Raw genomic sequence first — 12,305 nt, forward strand, 5'->3', positions numbered from 1 at the left:
CAGCCTCTGATTCCTACAGGTTTGTCAACTTATTTGCATGGCTTCTATTTTTTCATCCTTTTGTTGTTTGTTTTTATATTTACTTAGTGTCTCAATTATTTAAAGCATCTCTGGATGCATTTTTTTTCCTTTAAATAACTAAAACCATCTCCTGTATCAAAGCTGAAACCTGAAATGTTTTTGCTAAACAGCTACAAAGTTCTTCCCCTCCAGTTTTTTCTTTTCTGGCCAGTTTTCTCTTACTTTTCCAGATTTCTTCTTTGCTGACATTCAGTAGTGCAACAATTAGACAGTAATTGAATTTTTCCCATACTGATAACTTTTACTGACTTCCCCCGTAAAAAAAAAAAAAAAAAAAAAGTATCTGTTTTCATATTGAGGGAGTACTAATCTGCTTGTTGACCAGTGTGCAGCCATCTTTGAAGTCCCTGAATATTTTTTCAGTTAACATCTTTATAAAATTATCACATATGACATAGCCAACTTACGTTTATATAAATGAAAAACAAACAGTATTGACACCACTTTAGTTGCAAACATTATACATCATATAAACCATTGAAACAACTGTAGTTGCCAACATTATGCATCACTTATCTGTCCATTCATTGTGAGGTAAGTATTATATGGCTCATTCAAATCCTGCCTCTTAAAAAACTCGTTCTTCCTCTGCATATATTGTTCTGTTCCCACAATTCCCATTTTTCCTACATAGTTTGCTCCATCCCTTTTCTAAAGATCCCAATTCCAGTTCTATCTCTGTTACTATATCCACTACTAGTAATAAAGTTGGTGTAGACTTTGATTTCCATTTTCTAGTGAACTTTGGCAGCCACTATAATTAGACTTAGGCTTTACTATGTCTAGGCAATTCCGATTCTGTATCATAGCTCAAAACAAAAATCATCTTCCCAGTCAATCCAATCCGCTCACCAAGCATTTCTGACAGAGCGGTCTGCAGGGAATACCTAAAGTCCACCAGCTCACTACACACACAAAAAATATGTTGCCAGCCACCCCTTTCTTCCGGTCACACCTCCAACATTTGCTATCCACCTGAAGAAAAATTCTTTGGACTGCACATGGGGTATAAATATACCTATGTAAACACTTCCAGGCAAAGATCCTAAATTTTCTAGACATTGTTACATATTTGTGAGATGTACATATATCCCCCCATTGTCTCGTTGTGAATTGCTTATCCATTCTCTCTTCCCAATCCTTTCTAAGTTCCTATGATTGATACTTACAATTATCATGCAATATGTTATATGCTGTACTAATTACATTTTTAATGGCAGCTTCTGTTCTAGATTCTATTAAAAACTCTACCAGTGCTGGTCTTTCATTTAGGACCCCCCTATTTATTTCTCTTTGCATGTACTGTGATATAAGTCCTTGATAGGGAAGGCAGTCTCTATCCAGCAGTACAAATAAATTCTTGGCCTCTTCCCATACTGTTACCTTCCCCTTTCTAGTTATTTTCTTCCAATACCTTGGTTACTTTGCCAGTTTTCCTCCAATAAATTCCAGCCCCTCTTGCTTATTATCTGTATCTCTAATCACAGTCATTCCTATCGGCAGAATCTCTTTTCTCCATTCTCGTGCTGGTTTAGTTCTTACAATACTCGCTGCTGTAATATGAATATAATGCTTTGTATGATTTTTGTTCTCCTTAAGAGTGTAAATCCAAAATCCAAGTCTCTCCTTATTTGTTTAGCCCCCCCCCCCCCCCCCCATATCATCATCATTCCTTTCCACTTTGAATTATAGTATCTGGTGCTATCTCTCATTATTGATCACGAATGGGTATAGGATCCGGATCTGAGCCGGCACTAAGAGTGAGAACTCCTGAGCTCAAGCTCCTCCCCTTCCCAAGAGCCCTTGTTACCCAGAATCCTCAGATCTTGTTTGCCGCGATTTTCAAGTAGACGTGCTTCCTGAAGCTCTCGCTCATCTCTACAGATAAGTGTCTTTAATTCAAGTTTTTTGGGTTTTGTCTCTCTCCCTTCGTAGGTTTCTACCTTCCTACTTCTTTTAAGTAGTTTCCTCTTCTCCCAATAGAGTTTTGGAGCAGTTTTGTAGGTTCTACCTGGATTCCAGCCCTGTCCTCCCAATCTTAGGTTTCCCTTTTTCTTTCTCTTTCTTGTTTGCCGCGCCCCCCCTTTTGATGCGAGTGCATAGTATGTGGGTGGTGGGTGTTTGGGTGTTCCAGGTATGTCTGAAAAACCCACTGGGTTTAAACGATTCCCTTCGTGCGGTCGAAAGTTATCCCTGGCCGACACACACAAGGAGTGTGTCTACTGCCTAGGGAGAGCCTCATCTGGAAGTTGAATGTGAAATCTGTGCTGGATTCAACCCCAGGGCTGTCTTAGAGCATAGAAAGAAATGTTTACTTAAGGGGCTTGCCTCTCCAAGCCTCCATCTGATTCCAAGAGGAAGTCTTCTTCCTCTCGGGATTCGCCCACCAAAAAGCCGAGGCTCTCTGGTCATAGTTCCCCAGATTAGAGTCCACCCTCTGTGGCTATGGGTCCGGGCTTTTCAGCTCTGAGAGCCTCTGTTCACCCTGTCAGATCCAGGTCCTTGGAGGTCCTCCGATCTGACCCTGCCTAGGCTACCCTTGGATCTGACCCATCACTCAGATCCAACCACGGTTCCCTCTCAGTCTTTGCATCCAGCAAGGCACTCTGATTCAGTGGCTTTGTTGGATCTGATTATTATTGAAGGCTTCCCATCCACTTCCAGGAAGTCTGATCCGAGGCTGGCCAACAGGTCTCGTTCCAGAGACCGTAGGCCATCGGCTAGGTCGAGCCATTCCTCCATATCCTCCTGTTCCATCAGGAACCTGCTACCCTCTGACATGACTCAGATGATGAGAAGCTTTTTCAAAGGCCAAATTGAGCTAGGCATGTTGCCATCCCCTGCCCATTTGCCCAGGGGACCTTTGCCATCCTCAGAACTCCTCTCTCCCGACCGACCCATGCGGGTTTGGTTCCCCAGGCCCAGAGCATCCCTAGGGAGAGGCTAACAGTGTTGGGTATTGCTTCTTTTCCCACACTGTCTGGGTCCTTGGTGGGTTCAGCTCCATTGCCCGGGTTGGAGCTGACAATGCCTTAGCCCCACAAGGTCAGTGGGGGTCACCAAGGTGGGGGGGGTCCAGTTCAGAGTTTTTAGACTGTTCCCTCCCTTTGGGGGCCTCTGCTTTAGACAGCTCAGGGCCGATATCATCAGGGGACATCTGTGCTGCATCGGGGTCCCCCCCTTTCTATCCCGGTCAACTGTGCCCATTGAGGACAAGTGGGGGCTTCTTCCAGCCCATCAGCCTTCATGGTGATAGAACTCTCTCCAGATGGGCGGCGGCTTTTACCTTGGCTCTAGATCCCCCTCCAGCTCCATTCTATGTTGGGTGGCAAGACCTCATCATCCTTCCACGCTCAGCCCTCGCATGAGCGTCTTCATACAGGCATTATCCCCATTTGGGTCCCTTCCTCTTCCAAGTACTCTCTGGAACCCACTGTGAAGGAGCCTCCCCAGAAGAGGACGTGCAAGCTGAGGCACTTGGACTCCCCTCGAGAGTCCCTCACTGAGGATACAGATTTCAAGGAAGGAAATGGGTCCTCTAGACTTGCGTCCAGAAAGGTTTCCTTTGAGGACATCCTCAAGATCCTTAGAGTAAGGCGATTGGTCTTCCCCCACCCTGTCTTCAGAGGGATCAGTGTACCTGAAGACCTTCGGGATGGACCCATCTTCCACCTGGGTGTCTCCCCATGTGATCAAGCTTCTCCAGCTCATTTCCAGCAGGGAGTGGAAGGAGCCAGACAAAATAGAATCTGTTCTAAAAAAGCTGACACATTTGTGAGTCCCCCAAGACCTTTTGGAGCAAAGGTGCCCCCATTGATGCCATTGTGGCTGCTGCAGCCACCAAAAAGGAGCTCGCTGAATGGAGCTCCATGGTCCATCCTAGAACAGGGATTCTCGGGCGATTGACACTTTGGGAAGTGAGTGTTTGCCTTGGCTACATTTGGACTGATGACAACAAACTACATGGCACACTTTACCTGGCTGCAAAGGGATTTGGTATCAGAACTCTCCACTTCCCTTTTGGAGGTGCTGCCTCTGGAGAGTCTTAAGTTGGTCTCTCCGAAGTTATCTACTCTAACCTCCATAGCTAACACCTCAATGAGGTTGATCTGTAATGAAGTGGAGGCCAACTCTTGAGTGGCGGGTACAGGCATTGCTGTTAGGCATCATGCTGGCTTCAGATTTGCGGAAAGCTTTAAGGCATCTTTTACGATTGCCCCTTTTGATGGGTCAGCACTGTTTGGTACCTCAGTCAAAGAAACCTTAACCTGTAGTGAGCAGGAGGGAAAGACTCTGTCTGCAGTTGGGATCAAGTTTTCTACTCCCCAATGGTCCTTTTCCAAGAATCAGAGGGGTAGTAAGAAACTGTGGTTCTACAGGTCTCAGTATTCCTTCCAGGATGCTCTTCAGGAATCCTCCTCTTCTGGCCGAGAAAGGGGTTTTGATAGCAGACACCAACCCAGAGGCAGAGGAGGTCCACAGAACCAGGCCTCCCAGGAGCTCTTCTCAGAGAAGCCCCCTCAGTGCTCCTGAAGTGCTGTCCTGCCTGGAGGCAGTCAGGGGTCATCTCTCCCTGCACCCACTAGCTTGGGTAACTATCACCTCAGATCAGTGGGTGCTAAACATTGTATCCAGGGGGTACTTCATACCCTTTGCTCAGCCCCCTCCAACTCAGCAGTCTCTCCCAAACGTTCCACCCTGTCAGAGGGAGTTGGCCCTCTTAGAGGTTCAAGACCTCCTTCAAAAGAGAGGCATCCAGGAGGTCCCAACAGGACAACAAGGATCCGGAACTTACTCTTACGTCTTTTTGGTGCCCAAGAAAACCAGGGACCTCCATCCCATTCTGGACCTCAGTGTTCTGAATTTGTTGGTCAAGAAGTCAAAGTTCCGGATGGTCAGTGTTCAGTTTATTCTGCCGCTTCTGCGCAAGGACAAATTGGGTGTGCTCAGTGGATCTCAAGGATGCATACTATCACATAAAAATTGACAGATAGACCAGGAGATACCTGCAATTTTGGCTGGAGGTCAGTCATTACCAGTTCAGAGCCCTGCCCTTCGGTTTCACTTCAGTCCCCCTGGTGTTTACCAAATGTATGGCAGTGGTAGCAGCCCATCTCCAGCTGCAAGGTTTTCAGGTCTTTCCGTACCTAGGTGATTGGCTCCTCACTGGTCCCACAAGGTATCAACTTGCTCGGGCCTTGGATTATACACTCTGTCTCCTTCGGGACCTAGGCATCACAGTCAACCTGCCCAAATCTCATCTTGTTCATACTACAGCCTGGAATTTATCGGGGGTCCTTCTGGATACAGTGTCAGAGACTGCACTTTCTCCGGACAGGGTTGAAATGATTCAGAACAGGTCCATCTTCTTCTGGATCTAGAGAGTCCCTCAGCACATTTAATCTTGCAAGCCATCGGGTCATTGGCAGTGGTGATTGTTAGTCCTGCTCGCCAGATTTCATGCAAGTTCTACAATGGACAGTGGAGCCTTGTGGTGCAGTGGTCATATTTTCATCCCATGTCCATGACTGTCAGGATTTCTCTGTTCTGCAGACGTCACCTTGCTTGGTGGTTTCAATCCCAAAACCTTCTTCTAGGCAGACCCTTTTGCCTTCCCTAACCCCAGGCCATGGTGACCATGGACACCTCCCTGTTAGGGTGGGGAAGGCATTATCAAGGAAGGACTGTCTCAAGGCACATGGTCCCCTTTGGAGACCAAATTGCACATCAGCGTCCTGGAGATGAGAGCAGTCCTCCTGACGTTACAAGCCTTTCAGCACTGTCTCCCTTTCAGAACCATTGCAGTTCAGACAGACAATATTGCAGTGGTCTGGTACATCAACAAACTGGGGAAGATGATCTTATCCTCTGTGCAGAGAGGCCATGAGAGTGTGGGAATGGGTGATATCTTCCAGGTGCTTTCTTCTTAGAAAGCATATTCCTGGCAGCTCCAATGTGCTAGCAGCCAAACTCAGCAGATCTATCCTGAGTCCTCACGAGTGATTTCCGAATCTGTCAGTGGTAAATCAGATTTTCGACCGTTGGGGTCTTCTTTGCTGCGATCTGTTTGCCTACTCAATCAATCACAAATGCAGCAAATACTTTGCCCTGATCCCCCTGACGGGGGAGACATGCAGGGATGCTGTGGACAACAGTTGGCCGCTGGGTCTTCTGTATGCCTATCCCCCAGGTCCCCTCATTCCCAAACTCTTACAGAAAGCGTATCGCCTGAAGACTCATCTCATCCTCATTGCCCCCTTCTGGCCCAGTCAGATGTGTTTTTTCCCTCCTTTGGTCTCCTCTAAAATATCCATCTTAGATATTAGATCCAGATCCGGATGTCATTTCCTGTGCTTGGGGGCTTCCTCTTTTCAACCTCTAGTCTTTTTGGCTGACTGCTTGATACCTCCAGTTCTAGTGATTATAACCCAGTACAGGCTTCCTTCCCCTGTTAAGGTTATTATTTTGGCCTCTCAAAAGCCTTCTACTAAGAAGGTGTACTCCTGCAAATGGAAGAGATTTTCTATTTGGGCTCAACAATGTAACTTGGATCCCTTTTCAGCTTCTATTTCTGACATTTTGTTGTTCCTGACCCTCTCTTTTTCCACAAGGAGCTAGTTTCTCTACAGTCAAACTTCAGCTGACTGCTATATCTCACTTCCATTTAAACGAAAGTCCCACTTTCTCTCCTAGGCTGTGCAGGACCTTTCTCAAAGGGGTCTTTTTGCTCAGACCTCCTACCAAAGATCCTTCCTGTCCTTGGGACCGCACTCTGGTACTGCAGTCCTTGACACAACCCCCTTTTGAGCCAGCAGCATCCTGCGATCTTAAGTTCCTGTCTTGGAAGACTACCTTTTTGGTGGCTATTACCTCGGCCAAAAGGGTTTCCGAATTGCAGGCTCTTTGCATTAAGCCCTATTCATGATTTTTCATAAGGATAGAGTATCTCTCAGAACCAATCCTTCCTTCATTCCTAAGGTGGCCTCAGATGCTAATCTTAACCAGTCGATTCAGCTGCCTGTCTTTTTTCCCAATTTTTTGAATAAAGGGGAATATAAACTGCATTGTCTGGATGTACATAGGCAGTTACGTTTCTGCTTGAAGAGAACAGAAATTTTTTTAAAAATGCAATCAGCTTTTTGTGGCCTTTTCTCAGGCTAAGGAAGGTCACGCAATTTCCAAGGTTTTTATTTCTCATTGGATCATTGGCTGTATTGCTTACATTTATGAGAGCAATCACATGGTGCTGTCCAGGCCAGTTAAAGCTCATTCCAGTAGGTCGGTGGCCACATCATCTGCTTTCTAGGCTAGGATTTCAATAGATGATGCTTGTGCTGATGCCACTTAGTCTAATCCCCATATCTTTGTGACACATTACAAGTTGGACTTGGTGTCTAGGAGCAGGGCCTCCTCTGGTTCTTCTGTGCTCTGGCATGTCCTTCCTTGAGGCCACCCAAGGTTGTTGGTAGCTGGGGACTCTGACCCATCCGTGATCAATAATGACACTGATAGCACCAGATAAAGAATTGTGTACTTACCATAACTTAGAATATGGGCTATCCAGTGTCATTATTCATCATGTTCCTGCCCTCCTTTCCCCTCCTCCTGCTGTCTGAAGAATTTTGGAGGAAGGTTTCCTTAGTATTTCTTTCCATTCTATAAACAGTATTCACTGCCTTTCTTTTTTGTTTCCAGCAAACTCAATCAGAGGTTTGTGGTTAACAAGGGATCTTGGGAAGGGGAGGAGCTTTCTCTTTCAGTGCCGGCTCAGAAACGAGGTTGGATCCTATACCCATCTGTGATGAATAACAACACTGGATAGCCCAGATTCCAAGTTATGGTAAGTACATAACTCTCTTTTTTCTGCTTGTGCTGTGTGTAACAGCCTTAACTGTGTTGCTTTAAAATACCCCTGCAAATTGGGTAATCCTAGCCTGCCTTGTTCTGTTGGAAGAATCAGCTTATCCTGCTTGACCTTTGTTGTCTTCCCTTCCCAGATAAAATCCTTCAACTCTTTTTTAATTGCTATCCACAGCTTCTCCTCTGGTTGATAAAAATATGCCTGACCTGTGTATAAGATTAAAGGGACTAAAAACATTTTAATTGCTTGTATCTGAGTATCCATATCCATATAACAAAGCTTCCAGTTTCTCAATTTTTGTATTTTCTGTTTAGTTTCTTCCCACATATCTTTAGCTGCCACAACAGTGTCGTTTCTAATCCAAACTCTTAAGTACTTCATTTTACCATGCCCCCATACATATGGATATTGTTGGACGAATTTGTTTGTGGGTACATAATTTACTGCTATTGCGTTTGTTTTAGCTTCATTAATTTTGTTTACTGAGAAGATCTGAAACTCTCTTAAAATGTTCCACAACACTGTAATGTCCCTTTCTGGTTTTGTCATCTATAGAGTTGTTTTTCTTTCAGCTTTTCCCGGTTAGGGGTTGCCACAGCAGAACTCCGGTCCGCTAATGAGTGCAGTCGATTTTTATGGTGACGAGGTGCCTGCCCGACGCCCAACCTTCAACGAAGGCACGCCCATCACTCATGTCTTTCGAACGCCACTCAACCGCGAGGAGGACATGCAGACTCCACACAGAGTAATATCTGTAAATAGAGCCAGCTTTTCCTGACTACCATACCAATTATATCCTTGAATTTCTGAGTCCCTTATTTTTTTTTCCAGTGGTTCTAAATATAATGCAAACAACAAAGGGGAAAGTTTACAATGCTGCCTGATTCCTCTACTCAAGCAGAAGTCATCAGATAGAATGCCACCTACTTTCATTTTTGCCTCCGATCCCCCATATGTACTCCGAATCAAACTTATATCAGGGAAGACAAATGCTTCCATTGCCCTGCTCGTGAACTCCCAGTCTACTATGTCAAATGCTTTATCTGGATCAAGACCCACCAATAACAGTGGTATTTTCTTACATTCTGCTTCCCTCTGGATTATCAATGTTCTGTTAATATTATTAAATGTTTGCCTCCCCTCCGCAAAACCATACTGTTCCATATCTATTAATTTTGGTATCACTTTTGCCATTCTTTTAGACATTATAGACATAAACACTTTATAATCATGGTTTAGTATTGAAATGGGCCTGTATGAGGCTGGATCTGATGGATCTTTACCCTCATTGGGTATTACCATTACCACCATCTTCTTCCATGATGCTGGTGGTACTTCTCCTCTTACACTACCGTTAAACAAAACCTTCCAGATCTTTATCAGTTTTTTCCCCTCCTAGCTTCCAAACATCCACAGGAGTACCATGTACTCCTGGGGACTTTACTGTAGATTGGTTATACATAGCTATTTTTATCTCATCTCTTCCTATCCTATTAGTGATCGAGTCTCAACTACCTCTAACCTTGGCATATTTAATTTTTCCATAAAAATTTCCATTTGTACCTTTTCTTGATTTTCATATTTCTCTGCTTTATACAAACTCATAAAATTTTCGAAATATTTCTAATACTTCTACAGGGTCTCTTCTTATCTTCCTTGTTATAGCCTCCCTAAGCTTGGTGACAGCCCTTTCCACTTTCGGTTGCCTGAGTCATTGTGCTTAAAGGTTTTTGTACTCTAGAATTGTCAAAAAAATAAAAAGTTTCTTAACAGCAGTCTTTCTAAAGTTGTGCATGTTATCGAGATAATCCCTTATTTTCTGTTTAGCATTCTGCAGTTGCTCCTTTTCTTGTTCTGAAAGATTCCCCCTATTTTGCAGTACTTTAACATTTGTTAGTCCATCTAAATAATTCTTGTTACTTCTTTGATCATATCTCCCTTTCCTTTACTTCTACCATAGTTTTAAACTCCACTTTAATTTTATCTCACTCCCTAGCTATATTTTCAGAAGAAATTTCTATCTTCTCTAGTAGCTCCTGAGTTAATTCCAAAACACATTCCTTAAATTCCTCTCTTTTCAGCCGATAGGTGTCTCATTTTTATTTCATTACCTAGCGTTTTTATTTCAGTTATTATTGGAGCATGATCTGAAATATTTATTGGGTGCGTTTCAAGACCTTTAATGAAATGCACGTGTTCCTATGAGATATAAATTCTGTCTAACATAGCCAGTTTTTGTATCTTGGAGAATATGTAAATTCACTACAAATTTCTAGTACATCTTCCATGCCAAACATTTTCATAAATTTCTTCAAAAATCTACCCTTCTTTGTTATATATTCCCTTCTAGGCCCCCAGACACATCTTCACCATTGCAAACCAAATTCCAGTCTCCATCCAAGTAATATTCCTAGCTGAAAGCTGATCATTTCTCCCAGAATTTTCTTAAGCTCTATTATAGCAGTTTTAGGTGGAATGTAAATGCATGCCCATGTAATCCTCCTCCCTTGCCAGTAGCCCCTTAGTAATATATATTTTCCATTATTATCTTTTTTCCCTCTTCTGTCACTATTGGAGCTCCTCTTGCAATTAATATAAGTACTCCTTTATTTCTTTGCCCCAGATATTCCAGTGAATAGTAACCATCCTGAAAACCTTTCTTTATCAGATTCATGTGTTCAGTTCTTTCCAGGTGTGTGTCCTGTAGCATAGCTATTTGCACTCTACATTTTTATATAGTTCACTACTCTTACTTTTTTATATTTATCTATGACCAGATTGAAAGACAATGTGGAAAGTATCATTTTCTTATATAGTTAGTATTACCACCTTTTATGTATAACTGCTTTTTTTTTTAAGTGACTAGTTCCAGCTTTTATGTTACATGCATATACCGTTCGGCAGGTTGGTCTTTTGTACAGTTGAGAAGTCCCTGAATATTAATTCTGTTTTTGACTTTCCTTCCCTTCTGCAGGAGATGACTGATGCATCATTTTATTACACAGGACTCATGGTTTTGTATATGCTGTTTGGTTAGCCACAATTCTATTTTACACTAAACAGAAGGACAAACATTAAATACATATTTTCTAGGTGTTGCCATAACAAACATCTTGCATTCTAGTTGTGTATTTCTCAAAAAGTTAGTGTTTGCATATTTTACAAGTAGTTTTCTTTACTTCTGTTCAAGCTGTTTACCATTATTTTTGCATCATGTCCTGTTTTAAACTAAGTAGCTTAAAACAGCATCCACTAATATACTGATTTATTTATTTATTTTGGGAACAGAAAGCACTGGGTGCAGATGGTGATATACTGGACAAAGACCCCACTAATGGAATCTGCAAACTGTTCTATGACAGTGCACCTAGTGGACGTTTTGGAACTATGACCTACCTCTCCAAAGCTGTTGCTATCAATGTACAAGAGTTTCTTCCCAGCAGTGGATGTTCAATGCAGTAGTTTACATAAAAGTCAGTGGTGTACTGCTACTGAGATGTGTTTCTGAAGTGAGATGCCTGAGAGTGCCTCCCTCTGTATTGGGTACTTAGTGCTATTGAATTTACACTTCTGATGCATATTACCTCAGGGTCTGAGGTTTGCTGGTTTAAGTGCCTTCTGCTTGGGAAGAAAAAGGTGTTACTTTTAAGATCAGCCTACAACAGTGTTAAAATGTAGCATGGTGTTTTTATTTAGGAGACTGAAGTTGCTTGAAGAAGATACTGCTTAGTGCATGAACCATTGTTGTTATGTGCTAATGTAAATGGTCTATGAATTCTGTCCACAGTGTGGAGATGATGTGTATAAAGAAAGACGGCATGAATCAGTTGCTACTATAAAGTCTTATAAACTTTGAAGCCAGGATTATGTTCCTAGCTGTGCTGCTAAGTCATTGACTACAACAAAAAAATAAATAATAAAATGTGTGACCTTGTTTTATTTCATTTTTGGTTCTATTGAAATCTTTGAAATTTTTGTAGTCTGTTTCATTCTTTTTTTTTTTTTTTTTTTTTTTTATAACAAGAAACATCTTTATTAATTTATCATGTATGACATAGGCAAGCATACATTTATATAAATGAAAACAAACCATACCGACATCTCAGTTGCAGACATTATGCATTACAAACCATGCTGGCACTGTAGCTGAAAACATTATACATCACTTATAGTATATCTAGTCATTGTCAGTCAACCATTACATAGCTCATTCAATTCCTGTCTTCGTTCCTCCTCTGCATGTATTGATCCCACACATACCATTTTTCCTATGTAATTTGCTCCTACCCTTTTCTAAAGATCCCAATTCCAGTTGTTTTATCTCTGTTACTATCTTCACTACTTCTAGTAAAGTTGGTTTAGA

At 42.6% G+C, this 12,305-nt stretch overlaps 1 protein-coding gene across 5 annotated transcripts in view; it reads left to right on the forward strand.

The window, feature by feature from the left end:
- PHKA1 (phosphorylase kinase regulatory subunit alpha 1) overlaps window positions 1-11,868 on the forward strand; it is a 3,177,076-nt gene extending 3,165,208 nt beyond the window's left edge. For all 5 annotated transcript variants that reach the window (XM_044057561.1, XM_044057557.1, XM_044057558.1 and 2 more), the window contains one exon: window positions 11,231-11,868. In XM_044057561.1, coding sequence (XP_043913496.1) covers window positions 11,231-11,404 — 174 coding nt within the window. In that variant the 3' untranslated portion in view covers window positions 11,405-11,868. The remainder of the gene's footprint in view (window positions 1-11,230) is intronic.
- The last annotated feature ends 437 nt before the right edge of the window (window positions 11,869-12,305 follow it).

This window comes from Protopterus annectens, chromosome 15.part0 (genome assembly GCF_019279795.1).
Source record: "Protopterus annectens isolate FY-2018-M chromosome 15.part0, PAN1.0, whole genome shotgun sequence".
Lineage (NCBI taxonomy): Eukaryota > Metazoa > Chordata > Ceratodontiformes > Protopteridae > Protopterus > Protopterus annectens.